General features: G+C 47.4%; 1 protein-coding gene across 2 annotated transcripts; it reads right to left on the minus strand.

The window, feature by feature from the left end:
* Positions 1–355: 355 nt before the first annotated feature.
* LOC310847077 (papilin-like) lies at positions 356–10908 on the minus strand. Of its 2 annotated transcripts, none has more exons than XM_083744537.1 (7): positions 10237–10908; positions 4810–4950; positions 3737–3895; positions 3277–3414; positions 2977–3159; positions 1562–1729; positions 356–518 (listed from the first exon to the last, which is right to left on the minus strand). In XM_083744537.1, exons 1-7 carry the CDS (start codon positions 10682–10684, stop codon positions 496–498), a joined length of 1260 nt encoding a protein of 419 aa, XP_083600663.1. In that variant the 5' UTR covers positions 10685–10908; the 3' UTR covers positions 356–495. The 2 variants fall into 2 exon arrangements, with proteins under 2 accessions (XP_083600663.1, XP_083600664.1); XM_083744538.1 differs by lacking the exon at positions 10237–10908 and adding an exon at positions 6704–6870.
* Positions 10909–23078: the final 12170 nt, after the last annotated feature.

Below are 23078 nucleotides of genomic sequence, written 5' to 3' on the forward strand. Positions count from 1 at the left end.
GCTTCCTTTACATTGTAGTTTGAGGTTTTAGTGCAACAATAAAGATCAGGCCTCCTGGCTGCTGTTTTCTTTCAATGTCTTGGCCGAAGCCTTTTCTCTGATGATCCAACTCGAACCTGCTCTGAATACTGTAAAGGGGAACTGGGGGTGAATTTATGGAACCAAGAGGGCAGTGACCAAAAAAAGGTTTGTGAATCACAGATTATCCTCTTCAATTCCAGGCCCCAGGCCCAAATCTCACCAGCCCAGCAGCTGAGGGGCTTTGAGAGATGCTCTCCCCCCTCTGGGGCAGCAGCGGATGTGGCGCTCCTCTTGAGGCCTCATGTCATGCGATGCAAGAACCAGACTCAGCGCATGCCAGAAAGCTCAGGTTTTATTTGGGGATAGAGGATCCCACAGCAGCCTCCCCAGAGATAGAAGGAGGGGGCATGGCAACACACTGATGTCTGTTCTGGGGTTGGGGTCTTCTCAGACAAGGTGATCAGGTTGAGAGACTCAGTCCTTCTCAGTGGAGTTTTCTGGGGGAAGAAAAGAAAAAGAGTTAAGGGGGAGGAAGCCAAGTCATTGAACACCTTGCCCGTAGGGCAGGCAGCAGCACCGACAGAATCATACAATTGTAGAGATGAAAGATGCATCAATAGGAGTATAGCATCTAGATCAAGGGAAGGAATAGTGCCACTGTATTCTGCTCTGGTCAGACCTCACCTGGAGTACTGTGTCCAGTTCTGGGCACCACAGTTCAAGAAGGACACTGACAAACTGGAACGTGCCCAGAGGAGGGCAACCAAAATGGTCAAAGGCCTGGACACGATGCCTTATGAGGAACGGCTAAGGGAGCTGGGCATGTTTAGCCTGGAGAAGAGGAGGTTAAGGGGTGATATGATAGCCATGTTCAAATATATAAAAGGATGTCACATAGAGGAGGGAGAAAGGTTGTTTTCTGCTGCTCCAGAGAAACGGACACGGAGCAATGGATCCAAACTACAAGAAAGAAGATTCCACCTAAACATTAGGAAGAACTTCCTGACAGTAAGAGCTGTTCGACAGTGGAATTTGCTGCCAAGGAGTGTGGTGGAGTCTCCTTCTTTGGAGGTCTTTAAGCAGAGGCTTGACAACCATATGTCAGGAGTGCTCTGATGGTGTTTCCTGCTTGGCAGGGGGTTGGACTTGATGGCCCTTGTGGTCTCTTCCAACTCTAGGATTCTATGATTCTATGAAAGGGACCCCAGCAATGCAGGAATCACATTCCTGATGGACAGACAGCCAAACCCTGCTTATAAACCTCTAAAGAAGGAGATTTCACCACCTCCCAAGGGAGACCATTTCACTGTTGAAAAGCTCTCACTGCCAGAAGTCAGAATCTTGTTTCTTGTTACTTGAAGCCGTTGGTAAACTCACCCAAGGGTAGGGCAGAATGAGACCAGCAAGGCAGCTGAGAGAGAACCCTGTGGACCTCCACAGTCTGCCCCCTGCCCTCCACCTGCACACTTATAAATATTTAGAGACAGAGATAAATAGAGAGACAAAGAAGCTCAGACACACATGGAGACAAGAATCTTACCTGTTTGCCCACAGACCATCATGCACTCCAGTTTGGTGGGAAACCGATTGCCATTCCCCCCGCAGAGCCCATAGACAAATATCTCGCACTTCCTGGTGGCTGAGTTGTAGTAGTAAACTTGTGAATAACCCAGACATGGACCAGGGTCCTTTGGCAGCTTGCAGACCTCTGAGGCCACAGAAGGGGGAGAAAGAGGAAGCAGAGAGGTTTTTCTTAGGGCAGGAAGGTGTCAAGAGTTTTTAATTCCAACTTCATGTTCCCTGCATGTATTCCTCCATAAGAAGACACACACACCCCCCGCTAGAGGGAAGGAATCACAGACTCTTCTCCTTCCAGGCAGAGAGGAATTGCACCTGGGCTCTTTGGGCCAGCCCAGCTCAGGGACTGAATTTGGGGACCTCCTTGTGGCTGCTGGCTCAAACCTTTGCAGCCCTCTCACCTCTCAACCCTTTGCCAAATGCTCCAACCCCAAATCCTCCTTCCAAAATCTGCAAAAACATCTGATTTTGGGCACAAACAAGGAGTCACCCTATGGCAAAGGTGGCTTATCACCAAACATGGAGCTACTACATGACTCCTCCTTATTCTGGGGATTTGCAAGGAGTGTTGTCCTCTTTTAATGAATCCTGAGGGCAACGCGTCAAATACACCGCAGCTGCCAAACTGTCGTTTCCACCTCCCAGAGAAGGACTTTGAAATTGGGGTGTCAGAATTTCTAAGGCCACCTTCATTCTTACAAGGCTCCCCACTATTGGATTTTGAATCCAAAGTTTTAGTGTCCTATTTTGGATACCATCTCTTATCTTGAAATTTCAAATTGCCCCAATCACAAATGTCCATACAAAGATTATGGAACAAAGTAATAAAATTAAGAAGAACATAAGGTTCTGGATCAGGCCAATGGCCCATCTGGTCCAGCATCTTGTTTTCACAGGGCAAGCCAGATGCTTTTGGGAAATCAGCAAGCAGGATCCGAGCACGAGAGCAGCCCTCTTCCTTCCTGTGGCTTCCAGCCTCTGTCCAGCTAAGAAATCCCAACCGCTCCATCCCCTCAATTATATGAAACATAAAGTCAAGAACAGAGCAGTGGACCCAATCCTCCCAGAACTCTGGACCCCTTCTGGCCAGCTTCTTGGATGGGGTTGCCAGCCTTCCCAGAGGGGCTCTGCTGCCTTGCCTGGTGGTCAGAGTGTTGAACTAGGACCTGAGAAAGATGCGGGTTCAAATCCCCACTCAGCCAAGCTCACTGGGTGACCTTGGGCCAGTGGCTTCCTCTGAGCTTAGCCTACCTCACAGGGTTGTTGTTGGGGTTAAATGAAGAAGGGGAAGTTCAGCTCCTTGGAGGACAAGGGGATATATAAACACAATCAATGCAGCCATGAATATGAAGTTCTGGTGGGTCCCAAACTTGGTACCTGGGCTGATTTTCCCGCAGGCTGCCTCACATGCCTCTTTTGTCTCGAAGTTGTTGCTGTTACCCTCACAGCCACCATAGGAGAACAGGACACACTTCTTCTGCGATGGGTTGTAGTAGTAACGGCGGAAGGCTGCTAAACATCGTCCAGTTTCGGGTGGCAGCTGGCATCTGTCACTGCGAACTGTTAGAGGCAGAATGGATGGAGGTCCATGAGGGGATGTTCTCAGTCTCCAGGGCACTTAGGTGCCCAGAGAAGAGAAGTAGGGAGCGGGGAAGGGGCCAGGGGTTTTGCCAGTACCTGAGTCCAGACAGCCCCGGCTGCACATAGTGAAGCAGCACTTCTGGGTGAGGGGACAGTCTCGGTCGTCTCTGCAGGTGTCATTGCAGGGGACCAAGGTATTCACCAGTTCCCTTCTGGGGCACACACCAGGGTGCTCTGGAAAAAGGAGATGGAGAGGAGGAGACAGCAGTCAGTAGTGAGATCAGCCCTGGAATTATTGAATGCCAGGACTCACTCTGGAACATGTGAAGATATCATCAAGAGGAAATAAACTCCTGAGCATGTACAGAGTTCATTTCCCCTCCTATGCTCCTACCACTGGCAGCGGCCACCACCACACAGCTTGGCATTAAGGAGAGGAGACTCTTTGAGTGAGCCCCAGCACCTCTTCCTTGGCAGAGTCCTCTGCCAGCCACGCACATGTGCACCCAACTGCCCTCCCCACCAGGTCCCCATATCTCCCGCATCCACGAGATACCTTCTTCAGCCGCTTGGCAAGTCTTCCCGCACCCACTGCTGCAGCACTTCTTGCGTGGCAAGTTGACTGAGCCACAGTCCTGGTCATTGTTGCAAGTCGCAGAGCAGTTCGCAGCCTGGCCTGGCTGGGGGCTCAGCCAGGGGCAGTATCCAGAGTAGACTGGGGATGAAAGGAGAGCCTAAGGACCTAAGAAGAGCATCTGCTGGATCAAGCAGGTGGCCCATCTGGTCCAGTGTCCTGTTCTCACAGTGGCCAGGCAGATGAACGAAAGGGATCTGAGCACAAGAACACTTTCTCCCCTCCTGTGTTTGCCATGACTGGTATTCAGAGGCATTTATGGGGACGCAAGCCAACACTGAGTGCACTCCCAACATTTTCTGAATGTATTTTCTTCAGCTGGTATCTTGTCTAGGACCGACAGCTATCTGGCTGCACAAGTTAAGTAAGAAGATGAACTAATAATTTAATTTGCAAATCATGGAATTGAGTGTTTACTTCAATCTTTACACAACTGAGGTAATTCAGCTTTGAATTGATGCATGTTTTTGGTTCTTTGTCACTTTGCCTTCTGAACTGCACTGTGATCTTCGGATGAAGGGCTGTACAGACATTAAATAAATGAATAGTCTGTTTTCTTTTTCTTTTTCTTTTAAAAAAACCATTAATACTTGAAGGAAAGGAGCCAGTTCCTCTTCCCCTGAAATGAATGGGGTCCCCCTGGCCTGACCTGCTTGCACACCTGGGAGCAGGTGAGTCTCTGGACTGAGGATGTGCACAGCCTGCCTCCCACCTGTTGCTTGGACCCTGCTAGCAGTGCGCCAGGTGGAGGTCAGCTGCCATGTCTGGACAAGCCACACCATGGCAGGTGGGATGCTGCACCGCAAGGCCTCTTGCCTGACTCTGAACTACAGCATTAAAGCCTACATGGGTCCAGCCAGGATATGCACCCAAACCCTGTTTGCATGGGTGGCTGATCAAGAGCACATTTCAGTCAGAAGGTGAGGCAGATAGGAGGTTCGTGACTTCATTTCTCCCCCCCCCCCAAAAAAAGGGGCTGATGCCCCTCTGCTTACCCTCAGGTGGGAGCATGCACTGTTGCCCACAGCCGGTCTGGCAGCAGCGCTCGCTCCCTGGGCAGCTGTTGTCCCAGGAGCAGAACTGGCCGCACTGCGTGTCATTGTTTTGGATTAGAGTAGGACAGGTGCCAGGCTTCTCTGTAATGGAGAAAGAGAGAAAGAGGGAGGGAGAGAGAGAAATGGATTACTAAGCCCTTCATCAGTGCTGGAATGAAGGCATTTCAACTCCGCTCAACTGTGAAAATCGAAAGCTTCTGCCGCTTAAAGAAAGAATGTAAGAACAGCTTGCAGGATCAGGCTATTGTCTTCTCTATGCCAGCATCCTGTTCATATCTTCATCATTTCCTGGGAGATGGGCGGGGCTTGCTTCTAGGTACAAGGTGTGTGTCCTTAAGTCTCTCCTGCAGCTTACCTGAAAGTGGGTCTGGGCTGCAAAGGCAAGTTTTCCTCCTGCCCTGCCACAGAAGCCCAGCAGGTGGCACCAAATCTGCACCCCTCAAGTCTGCTGCCCACAAGGGGTGCAGCTCTTGGCCACAGCGGGGCGGGGGTGTCAGAAAAGGGCTGGCATTTCTGAGGCAATGTATTAGTGGACATCCTCGCCTCATCTTAATGTGGATTGGGAATCCCTTTTCATTAGTTACCTGCTCTTCAACCTAAGGTCCCAGGAAACATTACAACCTTAAAACAAAAGATTAAAAGCAGTTTGAAGCAAGCTACATCCACAAAAATAAGGAGATTCTGATTCCCTGTTCTTCTGAACAGGAGAGCTGTATCATTGGCTTAGGGCAGTGGTTTTCAACCAGTGTGTTGTGGCACCCTAGGGTGCCTTGAATGATGGACAACACTGGCCTCTGTCTCTCTCTTTCCTTCCCTCCCTCTTGTGTCTCTGCCTCCCAAAGGCTTGCACAGCTGTTTATTGCAGCAGCCCTGGTTATAAGCTCCACAGGCAAAGGGTGCGTCTGGGGCTGGCCGGGGGATGCTGGTTGCCAGGAACTGAGGCGGCCTCAGAGTAAGCAGGTGGGTGAGGGAGCCCAGCCAGGGAGTCCACCAGCCCTTGGTGTTGGGAATGGACAGACAAGTGGCCGGCTGGCTGGCAGGCCGTCCATCACTGCTTTGGTCTTTCTTGTGCTTGCTGTGGTCAAGACCTGCCTGGGAGCCGAGTGCCCGCTGCTGCTGTTGCTGCTGCCTGCCATGGTAAGGTGCTGGCCTCACATTCACCTTCGAACAGTCTCTGTTGGGCCACTAAGGCTGGGTGTATCCTCTTTCCAGGCTGTTGTGGGGCAGTGTGGGGAGGCACCTCTCTCTGGGGCAGGAGGGGCAGCTCAGAGACCGGGGCAGTGGCAGCGGCTGTCCGGAGGACTCCCAATGAGAGGGGGGAGGAGAGGAGGCTGAAGGAATACTCCACAAGAAAGGGTCAAAGCTAGGCTTTCTGTCACCCGGGTCAAAGACCCAGTCTGGCACACACACACACACACACACACACACACACACACACACACACACCAAATGTGTGTTTGCATACATACACACACACACACCCCTCAACCCATTTATTCATAGAAGCCCTGGCAAAGTCTCATTGCTGGGAAGGGGAGCAAATTATATAAGGAACACCTTGGCAAGAGGGGGAATCCAGGGGCACCTTGGCTGGCGGGGGTGTCCAGTGGCACAGCAGAGTGGCAGAATGCCCCCTCTCACTGAATTTCAGCATTCCCAGTGGGGAATGAAACCCCACACCTTCTGCATGCAACTCAAGTGCTGTTCCCCTGAGCTTCCCCAGCTTCCTGAAGGAATTTTCATGACTGCACTTCTTCTCTCAACAACAAATGATTGCCAGAGAAATGCTTTTGACGCATGTGCCTGTAAGGAGAGAGGAGACAGGATCCCTTACCTGGAAGCCTCTGAGCAGAGGCGGGTGTCAGCTCAGCCCAGAGGGCGAGGAGCCCCACAAGGATCACAAGAGCACCAGACTTCATAGTGGGTGAGGCTAAGGGGAGATTCCACTGCCCAACCTGGTCTGCTCCCTTATATTGCCCAGGATTGCACAATCACAGCAAACTCAGGAAGTGGTGAGTAGGACAGAGACGAAACTCTTTCTCCCCCAGCAGGTTTGGTAACTAACGGTCCCAATGGCTGAAAGGTTGTGGCAACCTTTCCACAACCTGAGTGAGGAGGATGGCTAGAAATGACAAGCTGAGGATCCTACACACCCTCAAACTTGCTCTCTCCAGTTCTTTGCACAGAGCTAACATTTCCATCCTTGCACCTCTAAATAATTTGTTCGATATCAGAGGAGCCGGACTTTGCCATCACAGAAAAGGTATAATTATAGTTATTGTTTGTTAATGACCTCTTGATTAATTACAGGTTGAAAAATTAAAGCACAGTCTTATAAACAGTCTAAAACAACTTGCAATCATAAAAACAAGGTGGGTCCTAAAAACACACATCTCAAGTGTCGAAAAGCCAGGTAAAAGAGTTGCTTCTTCAACCAGCTCTGGAAGCTGAGCAATGAAGGTGCCATCTGCTGTGGAACCAGGTTCACGCTCCTTGTATTACTGGCAAAGCCCTGAACAACTTGGGTCCAGGATCCCTCAGGGATCACCTGAACCCTGATATTCCAGCTCGATCACTGAGATCATCTGCAGGAGCATCTTTGGTCATTTCTTGGGTTGCTGAGGCTTCTTTGACAACAGCCAAGTTGTCACTGGCCCACTCCTGTGGAACTCCCTGCCACTGGAGACGCAGCAGGAGCCTTCTGTGCCAACATCTAAACACCTGCTGAAAACTTTTCTATTCTTCCAGGCCTGTACAGGCAATATTTCCCCCCACAATGGTCTGCTGGTGTTTGTTTCTAATTTGATTTTCTTTTTAATTTTTAAATTTTATGATACGATACGATAATCTTTATTGTCATTGTCCCATACAGAACAATGACATTGAAAAAATCTACAACAGACATTCAAAACCCAACAAGCCTGCTATCCCAGCTATCCCAGCCTGGTTAGCCCCCTAAAAACTCTGATACCCCATAATAAAATACAATATACTCCCACAAAGACTCCTTACACTGCTTTAAAAACCAAAATCACATTTGGATAGAAACTGTTTCTCAGGCAGCTAGTCCTGGTCTTTATAACCCTGTACCTTCTTCCAGAAGGCAGAAACTGAAAGAGATCATTTCTGGGGTGCGCACTATCCTGCGCTCTCTCTGCAGCTTTCTTACGGCACCTGGAAGCATAGATTTGATCCAAGGTGGGAAGAGTGCACCCAATTATTCTCTCCGCAGTCTTTACAACCCTGGACAGCATTGTTTTTCCCTTGCCCTGCAGCTCCCACACCACACACAGAGACCAAAAGTTAATGCACCCTCCACAGTAGCATGGTAAAATGCCATCAACAGGTCCTTTGAGAGATTATTTTTCTGTAGGATAATTATTTTATTGTCTGGTTTTATCTCTTTATATTGCTGTAAACCACTGTGAAATGTTTTATTAAACAAACAAGCAGTACAAATTCAGATACAAAGAAATAGATAAAAATGCAGCAGCATCAGTGAAAAGGGACAATTAAAGCCAGGTAGCTGAATCAATAAATCCTGCCAATATCCGTAGGTGTCCCCCTGTCCCAGGAAGCAGAAAGGGAGCCCAGCTTGCCACAGGGGCATGGACACACCGCGTGGGGTCTTCCCTCCTCCTCTCAGCTTCCCACCACGTGTGTCACAGGAGAAGAGGGAGACTGAGTGCTGAGTCAGCCTGTGGTTGGGGGGGGACGCCTCTCTCTAGCATGCAGATCCAAACTGATGTGTCACGCAGGGAGGAAAGCCCCAGGGCCAGATCCTACGCCTGCCTGCCAGGACTCCTTCAGCCAAGAGCAGGGAGTGAGCGATGGCTCCTCCCAGGAGAGGGAGAAACAGAAGATGTTATCTGACCTGGCAGAGGCAACGCTAGCTCAGGTGGAAGAGCGTGAGACTCTTGACTTCAAGGTCATGGATTTGAGCCTCACGTTGGGCAAAATATTCCTGCATTGCAGGGGGCCCTGGTGGTCTCTCCCAACTCTCCCATCCTGTGTTTCTATGATCCTATGAAGGCTCATGCTAGCTTCACTGTTAGGAGAGAGGCAGCTGAAAAACAGCAATAAAATGAAAGCAGATCAGCAGGAGGAGTGAGTCAAGCAACAAGAAGGTTTCTGTGAGGACATCATAGACAGCAGGGCTCTTAAATATAGGAAGTGTCAGATCATTGCTACATCTTGCCCAATGTTGTCAGCACTGGCTGGCAGTAGACTTCATGGGAGGTATTCTGCCCACTGAGCTTCAGTCCTACCCCAAAGGGTGAGAGGGGGAAAGACCAGGCGGAAACTATTAGCTTCTGATCACAGAATTATCAGAGGGTAGAGTTGGAAGGGATGAAAAGGGTCATCTGGTCCAACGTAGGAGTGATGGCTAAACAGGACACCACAACTTTAATACAGTTTGAAAAACTCAAGCAATGTACAAACGGGAAAAAATGAATAAACACATCGTAACAATATGTAAAAGCAGCACAGCCACAAAGTGACTCTTAATATCACTGTCTGACCAATAGCACTATTCTGAAATGGTTTGGGTAAATTATTATTATCAGGGCTTCTTTTCAGCCGGAACTCAGTGAGTTCCTCTCAGATAGGTGCCATTGCCATTCTGAGAGAATGAGGGAGGTGTTCATGGTGAGTTCTGACACCTCTTTTTCTAGAAAGATAACAATTCTTCTTCTTCTTCTTCTTCTTCTTCTTCTTCTTCTTCTTCTTCTTCTTCTTCTTCTTCTTCTTTGCAAACCACCCTATACCTCAAGTCTCAGGGCAGTTCACAGGATAAAGTCACAATATAAAAAAACGAAATACACAATCAAACAACCCCCCAATAAACGCCAACCCAACAAACCACCCCAAGGCATTTTAAAAGGGCATTGGGAGGGCAATCAGCTAAAGGCCTGGTTAGTGAGGAATGTTTTTGCCTGGTGCCTAATGGTTTATAATGAAGGTGCCAGGCAAATCTCCCTGGGGAAAGCATTCCACAAACAGGGAGCCATTGCAGAAAAGGCCTGCTCTTGCGAACATAAAGTTCTTTTTTAAATTCTGAAAACATAAGAACATCGGCCCATAAGATCATTTCACCCACCTTAAGTCTGATCCCTCTTGCCCCTGACAGCAGGATCTATAGGGAAGGGGAAGCTATGGAACAGGAGACGGTGGTTTCCTGGCAATGAGGACTCTTTCAGCTATCCATGCAGGGTTTCATACAGGAGCCCCAAGCCAGCACAGCCAGAAGATGCAGAGGCTCATGGGAATTGCGGCCAATTCAGAGGGAGGCTGCCTTAGAGAGTGTTTCCCATGGGGGCTTAGAAAGATGGAGATTGGGACAAGGGAGTCCAAGGAGACACTCACCTAGAGGCATCTGACCAGACACAGGTCCCAGCTCACCCCAGAAGGCAAGGAGCGCAAGCAGGCAGAGGCCGATGGACTTCATGGCGAAGCAGGTCTGAGTCCCCTGCCTGCGCCCAGAAGGCTTTATATCCCGTGCAGAAGGAACTGACAGCACATTTGGGAATCTCTCAGCTCCACCCAGAATGAACAGAAAGCAGAAAGGAATGGATTGGTTGGGAAAGGCTGGAGAATCTGAGTGACTGAAGAGGAACCTTTCCAAGCCAGCACCCCATTCGTAGGCAGGCGATGATGACTCTGTCCTAGGCGTGCCTCTTCTGTTATCAAAATGCAAAGAATCGCAGAAATGAGGAGCTGCCTCCAGGCGCTTCCAAACACCAGGGGAAGTGCAGCCAAAACCCAGGAGACCCGATGCCAGCCTTGAGTCTGGGTGGGCTTGTGCCTGGAGCATTCAGAAAGAGGGCATCAGTCGTGCCAAAGGGAAAAGGGTCCCTTGGCTGCAGGAGGCAGGTGTATTGCCCTCTCCAAAGTGGTTTTCATTGCCCACCTGGGCTGATTTCATGAGAAGAAGAGATTGCAGGTGAGGTGGGAACAGAGCTAAACTGTGGCTGGAGCTGACAAGGCTCACACCTCTAAGAACATAAGAAGAGTCTGCTGGATCAGGCCAATGGCGCATCTAATGCAGCATAAGGTAAAGGGTAAAGGGACCCCTGACCATTAGGTGCAGTCCCTCTAATGCAGCATACTGTTCTCCTTATTGCCTACTAGGTGCTCCAATGGGAAGCTCATGAGCACAGGACCCAGGTGCAAGAGCCCTCTCCTCTCCTGCAGTTTCCAGCAACTGGTATTCAGAAGCATTGCTGCCTCCAGCTGTGGGGCAGAGCAGAGCCATCCTGGCCAGGACCCATCAACAGACCTCCCCTCCTCTCCTCCCCTGAATTTGTCCAATCCTCTTTTTAAAAGCCACCCAGGTTGGTGGAAGCACTTTCTCCTGTGGGAGGGAGTTCCAGTGTTTTACTCTGTGCTGCTTGAAGAATTCCTTTCTTTTCCATGCCCTGAATCGTCCAGCATTCAGCCTCACCCCTACCAGACTTCTACCACATAATAATAATAATAATAATAATAATAATAATAATAATAATAATAATAATAATAATAATGTGTGGTGTAGTGGTTAAGAGCAGTAGTCTCGTAATCCGGGGAACTGGGTTCGCGTCTCTGCTCCTCCAGATGCAGCTGCTGGGTGACCTTGGGCCAGCCACACTTCTCTGAAGTCTCTCAGCCCCACTCACCTCACAGAGTCTTTGTTGTGGGGGAGGAAGGGAAAGAAGACTGTTAGCCGCTTTGAGACTCCTTAGGGTAGTGATAAAGTGGGATATCAAATCCAAACTCTTCATAATAATAATAATAATAATAATAATAATAATAATAATAATAATTTATTTATACCCCGCCCATCTGTTTGGGTTTCCCCAGCCACTCTGGGCAGCTTCCAACAAAGATTTAAAATACATTAAAAGCACAGGAGAGGGCACTCAGGGCTGACAGCTCACTGCATCTCCACCGCACTGGCTGGGCCTTCACAGGATTACCAGCTCTCACCACTAGAACCTTCCCCAGAGAATCCAGGAATCCATCAGATTTCATAAGTCTCTGGAACACTGAAGGGTCTCCCACCCCTTCAGGGGGGATCATGACAGTGAGACCAAACTTCATCAGGAAATGATCAGACCACAACAATGGGGCTACTATGACACATTGCCAACAAAGGTTCGTATAGTTAAAGCTATGGTTTTCCCAGTAGTGATGTATGGAAGTGAGAGCTGGACCATAAAGAAGGCTGATCGCTGAAGAATGGATGCTTTTGAATTATGGTGCTGGAGGAGACTCTTGAGAGTCCCATGGACTGCAAGAAGATCAAACCTCTCCATACTGAAGGAAATCAACCCTGAGTGCTCACTGGAAGGACAGATTGTGAAGCTGAGGCTCCAGTACTTTGGCCACCTCATGAGAAGAGAAGACTCCCTGGAGAAGACCCTGATGTTGGGAAAGATGGAGGGCACAAGGAGAAGGGGGCGACAGAGGACGAGATGGTTGGATATTGTTTTCGAGGTTACCAGCATGAGTTTGACCAAACTGCGGGAGGCAGTGGAGGACAGAGGTGCCTGGCGTGCTCTGGTCCAGGGGGTCACGAAGAGTCGGACACGACTAAACAACAACAACAACAGCATGCAGCCAGTGCCTTTGCCTGCCCTCTCATTCCGCGAGTGCCAGACTGCAGGGCAATCTGTAGGTGAGAGCCCATTCCCCTCCCTCCCAGAAAGGAATTCAAAGAATGAGCTTCCCTCATCATTCCTTGTTTATCTCTGTCTGTCTCCCTCTGCAGCGTTGAGGGAGACCTCCATTCCTGGTCCAGTTGGTAACAGGAAGCCTCTGTCAAGTCTGAAGCAAGAGGAAGAGCAAGTGGCAGGTCCTCTGCTTGCAGGAGATGGAGAAATGTGATTTGGGGACAGAGAAAAGATGGAACTGCTCAACCCCTACTTTGCCTCTGTTTTTACCTAAAAAGAAGGTGATGTTCAACCTGGTGATAACAGAATAAATAATTTAAGGAGGGAGGGAGCTGCAGTCCAAGACAGGAAAAGAGGTGGTAAGGGAACAGCTAGTTGCTTTAAATGAATTCAAATCTCCAGGGCCTGATGAGTTGCATCCAAGGGTACTAAAGAAGATTGAGGATGTAATTTCAGAGCCTTTGTCAATTATTTTTGAAAATTCTTGGAGAACAGGTGAGGTTTCTGCAGATTGGAGGTAGGCAAATGTTGTCCCCATCTTCAAATACGGGGGGAAAGGAATACTTAGGTAACTGCCAACTGGTGAGCTTGACATCAATGCCTGGAAAGGTCCTAAAACAGATAATTCAACAGTTATTCTGTGAGCACTTAAAAAAGGATGTTGTGATTGCTAAGTTGCAGCATGGGTTTCACAAAAATAAGTCATGCCAGATGAATCTCATTTCTTTTTTTGATGGAGTTACAAACTTGGAGGATCTGGGGAATTCTGTGGACATAGTGTATCTTGTTTTCAGTAAGCCTTTTGACACAGTCCCCCATGATATTCTCACAAGGAAACTGGAAAAATGTGGGTTGAATGAGGGAGCTGTTAGCAAAAAACTAACGCTACTCTAGGCTGCATCAACGGACTTCTAGTGTCCAGATCAAGGGACGTCATAGTCCCACTCTGTTCTGCCTTGGTCAGACCACACCTGGAATACTGTGTGAAAAGGGGTGAAAAGGTGAAAAATGGCTTTGTCATGCATAATGAGATAAGAACCATTTTTCACCTTTTCACCCCTTGCTTCTTCCTGTAAGACCTATTGCAGTCGTTAAGAGTCGTCAGCAGGCTCATCACAGCTATCTGCCAATCACCCATTCCCACCAGCCTTCTGAGTAATACCCCTCCCCACCTTCTCACTATATAGAAGGGTTTGGAAACTTCTTTTTCAGTGTATCTGAAGAAGTGTGCATGCACACGAAAGCTCATACCAAGAACTGACTTAGTTGGTCTTTAAGGTGCTACTGGAAGGAATTTTTTTTGTTTTGACTATGGCAGACCAACACGGCTACCTATCTGTAACTAGCTCAGCTGTGTAAGACTGAAGAAAATATTCAATTCCATGATTTCCAAATTAAATTATTTGTTCATCTTCTTACTTAATTTGCGCAGTCAGATAGCTGTTGGTGCTAGACAAGATTTAAGCTAAATAAAATATGCTTAATATCAGAAAATGCTGCAAATGCACTCAATGTTGGCTCACTGCTCTAGAAATGCTTCTGAATAAAAGTTGCTGAAAACCAGAAAATTCACTCTGGGGTCTTTGCAGAGACTACCTTTCATTTTCCCCACTTTGAAAGAAGATTGGATGGTGAAGTAAGGTTACCAGATTTTTTTCCAATGAATCCGGGGACACTTTTCAACTTCCTACTAAACAGATGGATTAGTAGGGGACTGTCAGGGGACTGATTTGTAAATCCGGGGACTGTCCCTGGGAAACAGTGACATCTGGTAACCTTATGGTGGAGGCTATCACTCAGATAGAATGGCTCTTCTCTGCCCCCACTGTCAAAGGCAGCAATGGGGAGAGCTGGGCAGCTGGCGTGGAGGCTCACAGGGAGCCCACACTGAGGTTGAACAGAGCCCACCTCCAAGAGGCCCCACTGCTCCCATCCACCTGCCCAATAGACCACCCCACCTGCCACCATGCCTCAGCTGCCAGGGCTCCATGCATGCTGGGGGGGGATGCCTGATTCCCCATGTTGCATCTCTGGCTGGCTGGCCACTGTGGGAACAGGATGCTGGACTAGGTGGGCCTCTGGCCTTGGGTACTTATGTTCTCCTTTCATCCCCAGACCTCCCCGGCTACTGCCCCAGACTGATCCCCCAGCCAGGCGAGGCTACGAACCGCTCAGCAACTTGCAACAACGACAGAGACTGTGGCTTCATATTTGGACAGCTCTTGCCATTCAAAAAGTGCTGCAGCAATGGATGTGGGCGAACTTGCCAGGTGGCTGAAGAAGGTATCTCTTGGATGGGGTGAGCTCAGTGGCCATGTGTGGGGGTGGGGGGAGAACCAATGTTAAATTCTGCCAAGGTAGAAGTGATAGAGCCAACTAATGCTGAGCTGTGTGGTGGTGGCTGCCAGTGGCAGGAACATAGGAGGGGAAATGAACTCTGCAAATGCTCAGATGTTTGCCCCCTCTCAATGATTTCCTCACATGTTCCAGGAGTGAGTCCTGCTATTCCACAATTCCAGGGCTCTTCCCACTTCTGATTCCTGCCTATCTGGAGCCTCTCTACGGAGCCAGTGTGGTGTAGTGGTTAAGAGCGATAGACTCGTAATCCGGGTTCGCGTCTCTGCTCCTCCCCATGCAGTTGCTGGGTGACCTTGGGCCAGTCACACTTCTTTGAAGTCTCTCAGCCCCACTCTCCTCACAGAGTGTTTGCTGTGGGGGAGGAAGGGAAAGGAGATTGTGAGCCGCTTTGAGACTCCTTCGGGTAGTGATAAAGTGGGATATCAAATCCAAACTCCATTCAGAGATGGTGGACCTTGCATATGAAGCGATGAACACAGGAGAGCATTGGGAGAAAGAACTTCTTCACACGGCACATAGTTAAATTATGGAACTCCTTCCCACTGGAGGTGATGATGCCCAGCAACCTAGAAGGTTTAAAAGACAAATTCGTGCAGGAGGAGAGGGCTATGGAGGGCTCCTAGCCAGGATGGCTCTGCTCTGCCTCCACAGCTGGAGAAAACAATGCTTCTGAATCCCAGTTGCTGGACAGTTGCCTCCGCAGTGCAGGGCAGAAGGAAAAGACCTCCCACAATCCTATAATTGCCAAATTGGAAGAGTGTGCAAAGGATCATGTAGTCCAACCCCCAATCTCTCCCTCTCCATCTTTTTTCTAGAGCACCCTGGCGTGTGCCCCCTAAGGAAAGTGGAGCACACCTCTGCCCCCTGCAAGGACACCTGCCAAGATGATCGAGACTGTCGCCTCTCCCAGAAGTGCTGCTTCACTGGGTGCGGCATGGACTGCATAGATTCAGGTAGTGGCAAAGCCCTGACCCCTTTGAGCCCCCCCCCCACCTCTTGTCTCTGGGCAAGTGGTGGAGGCAGCAGCCGCAATGTGAACTTAAGTGCCTTGGAGACTGAGAACATCTCCTAATGGACCTCCATCCGTTCTGCCTCTAACAGTTCGCAACAACAACTGCTACTTGCCGCTTGATGTTGGACGATGCGATGGATCCTATCCCCGTTACTACTATGACGCGTCTCAGGAGAAGTGCATCCAGTTCACCTTTCGTGAATGCGGGGGCAACAGCAACAACTTTGAGACAAAGGAGGCATGTGAGGCAACTTGCGGGAAAATCCGCCCAGGTACCCATCAGACATTCATTTTCTTGGCTTCATTTTTTTGTGTTTATATCCCACTTTTTGCTCAAAGGAGCTCAAAGTGGCATACGTGGTGCTGTGGCTGCAGCAGCGGTGGGGGTGGGGCATTGGAGCATGGGTGTCCATGGCCCCACAGAGGTGGCGCTCTCCCACCCTACCCACACCACAGCAACCAGGCCAAGGCCTCCACCACAAGGCCTCCACCAAGCCCACCAACGCTGCAGACACACCCTGGAAACAGAGACCCTGTAGTGGAGACCCCACTGCAGCTCCAGAGGCTCAGCAGAGGTGAGGCAACAGGTAGCAGAGGACAAGCAGTGCAAGAGCGCCATTGAAATCTACTCGGAGTCAAGAGTGGATTTCCTGCTCTTTATTCAGCTCATAGTGGTGAGGAGGAATGGAATTTCCCCAGAATGTCTGCTTTATATACATTATTTACATAATGGGCCCCACGTGATTGGCTAATTCAGGGATTCTCCTGTAGGCCAATCAGGTTGCAGATTCACTTCCACCTGGAGCTGGATTGGGTGGCTCCTGCGGACCAGTCATACTGCTGCATTCTGGATCCTATTGTTCTAGGACCAATCAGACTGCTGCATTCTGGATCCTATTGTTCTAGGACCAATCAGACTGCTGCATTCTGAATCCTATTGTTCTAGGACCAATCAGACTGTTGTATTTTGGATCCTATTCAACTCAGTACATAACAGCTTTCCTTTCAGGAGAGCTTCATTTACTTCTTTACTTCACTGAGTTTGGGCGACAAAGACTCAAAGGCAACTCCCTTCAAAAATGGAGATTTTACACTACAATATCTCTAAGTTTACAACCCTCACATGTTAGCTACCAGAGAATGACAATCTGTTAATTAGTCCTTTAGAAAACAATGTTGTGGGGAAAACCCAGTGTTAGCAATACACATTTAGCCATTTTCCGTTTTAAAACTTCATTATGGCATATATATTTTCCATTTCTGTGTCAATTATACCAATATACTTAACAAGAAAGACCTCTCTGCTTCCTTTTTCTCCCCCATCTGTGGCCTCAGAGATTTGCAAGGTACCAATGAAGGATGAACCATGTGAGGGACACCCACAAGTTTACTACTACAACTCAACTGCTGGGAAGTGTGAGATATTCCCCTATGAGCACTGCGGGGGGGAGCGCTTTCAGTTTCGCACCAAACTGGAGTGCATGATGGTCTGTGGGAACTTAGGTAAGATTCATTCTCTCTTTCTCTCTCTCTTTCTCTCTCTCTCTCTCTCTCTCTCTCTGTGGTGGGCAGGGGGCAGACTGTGGCGCTCCACAGGCGTCTATCTCAGCTGGGCTGCTGGCACCATCCTGTCCTGCGCATGGGCAAACTTAAGGATGGTGGATCTCCCCCTTATCACCAATGGAGGAAGGGGCCTGAGGAGCTTCAAGAGGAGCCACGCTTGAAGCACATGGGATGGGGGACATCTGGCTTGACCGCAGTACATGTGAAAAGGAAACAGGGGCCCTAATAGACCACAAGCTTAGCATGAGTCAAAAGAGTGATGCAACAGCAAAGAAAGTTCATGCAATCCTAGGCTGCCTCACCAGACGTCTAGTGTCCAGATCAAGGGAAGTCATAGTATTGCTCTAGGCTCACCTGGAGTTGTGTGTTGAGTTCTGGGCACCTCAGTTTCAGAAGGATGTTGACAAGCTGGAAGGTGTGCAGAGGAAGGCGGCCAAGATGTTCGAGGGTCTGCAAACCAAGCCTCATGAGAAACAGTTGGGGGAGTTGGGAATGTTTAGCCTGGGAAAGAGGAGACTGAGAGTTCAGTTGTGATAGCAAATCTATGTATTAGTATTAGGTAGAAGGAATAACAATGCTGCCCCTTAAGAGAAGAGAGTGCCTTTCCCCCTTTTTAGACCTCAAGGCAGTTGGGAAATGTAGGCACAGCAATATTCTAGTTTCTATTGGCTCTGCCTCTCAGAGAGGGAAGAAGCCTCCCTTTCTACTTTGCTTCAGTCTAGTGCCTGCATACCTAGAAAGAAGGGGGAACTCATTCATTCTTACATAACTCCATAGAGAACTTCATCCTATTGGAATGTGAGGAAGATATCTACATGTGCCTTGATTCTCTTCAATAAATCTATGTATGAGAACTTTGTAGAGTTTTGTCTCCATTTTCTCTAAAAAAAACTTAATCATAAATGACCAAGAGATATTATCAAAAGCTTTCTCCGCATCTAGAAAGACTAAAGTAGCCTGTTTTTCATTTCTTACTTCTAGATACTCAGTTAGATTAATTACCGTACATTTCTTATATTGCCTTTCATTTGTTGTCCTGGTATAAAACTGCCCTAGCCGCTGTGGACTGGCTCATTCAAAATCCTAAGTCTATTACCCAAAATTGTAGCAAATAGTTTATAGCCACAGTTCAATAATGGAATAGGTCTGTAATTTTTTGTCTTTGTTAAGTCACAGGCTTGTTTAGGAATCAAAGTAATAAAACGTCCTTCCAAGAGGCTGGAACCACCCCAGTCACCAAAATATTGTTCATAGTATTCTTAAGTGGTTCTGTAAGTGCATCCTGAAATTTATTGTAATAACTTGTGGTAAGTCCATCTGGCCCCAATGTCTTGCCCATCTTCTTTATTGCCATCTGCAATTCTGATATTGATATTGGTACGTTCAAAATTTGCTGATATATTGCCCCATAACTCTTTCTCTTTTCTTCGCACAGGAATGGAAACTAAGGGGAAGTGAGTCACTCAGCTAAATGCATCGTTTGAGAAGATCCCAACCCCAGAAACAGATGCCAATGTGTTGCCATGCCCCCTCCTTCTATCATTGGGGAGGCTGCTGGAATTATCTATCCCCAAATAAAACCTGGGCTTTCTTGCATCTGCTGAGTCTGGTTCTCATGTTGCATGACGTCAGGTGTCAAGGGGAATCCCCACATCCGCTACTGCCTCAGCGTGGGGAAAGCATTTCTCAAAGTCCCTGAGCTGCTGGGCTGGTGAGATGTGGGCCAGGAAGGGAAGAGGATATTTGTCAAGTGGGATTGCTATGAGGAATTATGAAAAAATGGAGCAAGCCATTGTGTCAGCGATGAAAGCATTGCTTGGCTGGGCTTGAGTCATTGACAATAATTTCTGATCAAATCCCACAAGCCTCAGCACCTCTGCCCATTTTCTCTACTGCCCATTTTCTCTGCCTGACAGGCACATATAAGCATTCTAAAACACAGACCAGTTGCTTCACCAGGCATCCTCAGTACATAAGATAAGGAGGTAGCTTTGATGTAGCTTTTGTTAATCTTTAGGTAGATCTTTTTTATTATTTATTTCTATGGAGTTTATTCAGGAAAATCATGGGGTTTTTTGTAAGAAAAGGCATGCGTAATATTGAACATGACCCTCTTGGGAGAAATGCAGTCACTGAACCGAAGACAGCAATACCCTCAATCCAATAAAATCAAATGGCATGATCTTTTGATTTATACTAGGTGACCAAAAAAATCAGAGGCTTCGCTAAGAGTCTTATTTTGCTAATTGCCCCAGACCTGGGAACCATGCACTGTGTGGTGAAGGAGGAGGAAGAGATGGTGGTTCCGTCTCCATTCTTTTTTTTTAAAAAATTATATCTTTATTGGTTTACAAATACAAAAAAGAAAACAAAGTTGTACATTCAAACTTCTTAATTACTTCTTAATTCCATTTTTTTTACTTCCCTCAATTTGTCTGAACTTCCTTCATTTTATAACTTTTAACACAATCCTACTTATTGTTATTTATTCTGGTAGCTTCAATTTCATTGTTTATACTTATTATTAGATTTTCACATCACAGAGCTTCCTTAAAACTTACAAACGTAATCTGGTTATCACTTAGCTTTTGCAAATATTGAATAAACTTCTCCCAATCTTCTGTAAATCTTTGATCTCGTCGATTCCGAATCCTTCCTGTCATTCTGTCCAATTCTGTCATAGTCCATCATTTTGGCTCTCCAATCTTCTATCGTAGGCAGCTCCTCTTGTTTCCATTTCTAGGTAGATCTCAAGGGCCAGGAAGAGAGTTCACAAGAAGATAGTAAATACTATCTTTCCTTGCCGTCCTTCCTTTCCTGTTTACTGTCTGTTTATGCATTTAGCAAACCCCGGAGGTTTATGACCTCCAGGGTTTGCTAAATGCATTCCTCCTTGATTCTTCTTTATTTGGCATAAAATATGTGTGCATGCTCAAAGTCATTCTTAGTAGCTAAAAAGATTTCTCTGATCTAACTTTGTACCCATGTGGTAATTTTTTGAAATGCTCAGAGGAAATCTGATTGGTAGAAAAATACTTTATTATTACTATTATCTTAAAACTTGTGCAAAATTGTGCAAAATGTGGCGTCATTAAACAGGATCTAATGACATAGCCCGCATACGATTAGAGGAGATCACTGTTATACAAATACAGACATGATATCTACCCGGACACTGAGGTCCAGCACCGACGACCTTCTGGCGTTTCCCTCGCTGTGAGAAGGCAAGTTACAGGGAACCAGGCAGAGGGCCTTCTCGGTAGTGGCACCCGCTCTATGGAACACCCTCCCACCAGATGTCAAAGAGAAGAACAACCACCAGACTTTTAGAAGACATCTGAAGGCAGCCCTGTTCAGGGAAGCTTTTAATGTTTAACAGATCACTGTATTTTAATACTTTGTTGGAAGCCGCCCAGAGTGGCTGGGGAAGCCCAGCTAGATGGGTGGGGTGTAAATAATATATTATTACTACTACTACTACTACTAATACTACTATTATTATTCTCAAATCAAAATAGATACACTACAAGTATGTGAGTGCATGGAAAGTAGCAACTAAAACCATATTTGCCATACAAATAATGGTTAGGGAACACAAGGTTACAAAACAAGGAGCCTTTCATACCAAAGGAGAGCATGCACCGAAAGTCATTGTAGCTCCCCGCTAGGCAATCCCATTGCCCCCAGGGGGAGGCAACATGACAATTCCTGGACATCCCATGAAGCTGAATGCTGGAAGACTCAGGAAAGATGAAATGAAGTCCTTCTTCATGAAGCACATTGTACTCTTGCAGAGCTTGAGCTTGTCCTTCTGCTTTCCCCAGGGAGAACTTGCTCTTTAGCTGTGAATCAGAGCAAACGTCAACCAGGTTGTTCTGGTGCTTCTCTAGAACAGAGAGAGAACGTGCTTGAGCCATCAAACTAGGACTTGGCGTTTGAGAATCAAAGAGGTCTTTGTACGTGTGCTTTTTCTGTGTAATCTGCTAGTTCAAGAACTACTAGTCCCAGAATTCTTTGTGCAGATGCAGGTGGGAAGAAACACACAGAACTGATGGCGAGGCAAGCCCAGCTAAGGGTATTGTTCTCAGCAATGATTATAGGATTTACAACACAGAATATAGGAGAGTTAATGGAGCCAGCCAGTTTTCTGCTGCCACCGAGGATACAGCCTGAAAATAACGGATTCAAATGACAAGGAAGGAAATTCTGGCGAAACATTAGGAAGAATTTTCTACTGTTAACAGCTGTTTGACTGTGGGACAGACTCCCTTGGAGGGTGGTGGACTTCATGGGAGGTTTGAAGCAGAGGTTGGGTGGCTTATGTCAAGGAGTCCTTAGCTGTGGTCCTGGCATTGCAGGGGGTTGGGTTCCCTTCCAGTGCCACAATTCTATGATCCTGAGAATACTCTCTACTTCACAAGTATCCTGCAGAACTTACTGAAATATTTCCTTATGAAATATTGCATCTCAAACAACAACCACCCTAAAACAACTTTTGGAAAAGATTATGTACTTTCTCCTGATCTATTTCATTCTCTCTCTCTCTCTCTCTCTCTCTCTCTCTCACACACACACACACACACACACACACACACACAAACAACAACACTGGCCCCTTGGAACAGAAGCATACAGTTCATTGCATCAAGATTTCATTTTTCTTTCAATGCACATATGATTTGGTCTAAGATGGCACCAAACATTGCATGTTCATAGCCAATCAGGGATTAAGTACGACAATACCAGGAAGCCAATTCAAAGTGAGATGAATGCCTCTGCTGTCACCCTCAGGAAGTGCTTGACAAGTGGCCGCAGAGTATTACGGCAGAGACATGTTCCACTCGTGCTCATGCATCTCATCTTTAGTGCCCTTGGAGATTGCATGCAATATTTCTTCTGCACTGCATCACAGTTCAAACGTGCCATAATGGACACGCGCACTTCTGACTGCCAGCTCTGCATCATGGAGACAAAGTGTTCCATCTACATGATAAGATCCCTATCAGTTGCACGCAACATCCTAGTGCCTTTGTGATTTTATCCATAAAACAATGCAAGTTCTAGAACAATGGGGGACACCTCAGGCCCTAGATATCTGCACTTGGAGCAGAAATGCTGCAGGCCTGTGGATTCTGGGTGGATTATTTTAATGGCCATTTTCGGCTCTCTTTTTTAATCCAGCTCATGCAGAATTCTGCTCTGGAACCTCTGCACTAAGCCACTTTTAGAGTCAGTCATCGCAGGCTCCCTAAAACCTGCTATTTGGAATTGACACAAAATTCAACCTGCTGAAATATCACAGTTTCATTTCCTTATTTCTGCCATAAAAATGCATACACATTTAGACATGCATAGATGTGTATAGATACCAAGCAGAGAAATTAGAATTATAGAATTGTAGAGTTCGAAGGGACCCCAAGGGTACTCTAATTAGGAATCACAGTTGAAGAATCCCTGGCAGGTGACCACCCAACCTCTGCTTTAAAAATCCCCAAGGGAAGAGGACTTCTATGTACCAGACACCAGATAAATAAAGAAAAGTGTGGATCTCTCTAGTGACAGAGGTCACAGAACTTTGCCCTCTGAGGGGGTCTTTTCTGGCTTGCTCCAGCTAAAATGAGCTT

This window comes from Podarcis gaigeae, assembly GCF_964106915.1.
Source record: "Podarcis gaigeae genome assembly, chromosome: 6".
Lineage (NCBI taxonomy): Eukaryota > Metazoa > Chordata > Lepidosauria > Squamata > Lacertidae > Podarcis > Podarcis gaigeae.

What these genes read in the sequence shown, in the direction of transcription:
- LOC310847077 (XM_083744537.1), bottom strand. Translation starts at nt 10,684, where the DNA reads ATGCTCCAGGCACAAGCCCACCCAGACTCAAGGCTGGCATCGGGTCTC. An exon ending in CTGCGGGAAAATCAGCCCAG is followed by an intron (nt 1,730 to 2,976) that starts GTACCAAGTTTG and finishes CTGTGGCCTCAG; the next exon opens with AGGTCTGCAAGCTGCCAAAG. An exon ending in GATGGTCTGTGGGCAAACAG is followed by an intron (nt 519 to 1,561) that starts GTAAGATTCTTG and finishes TTCTTCCCCCAG; the next exon opens with AAAACTCCACTGAGAAGGAC.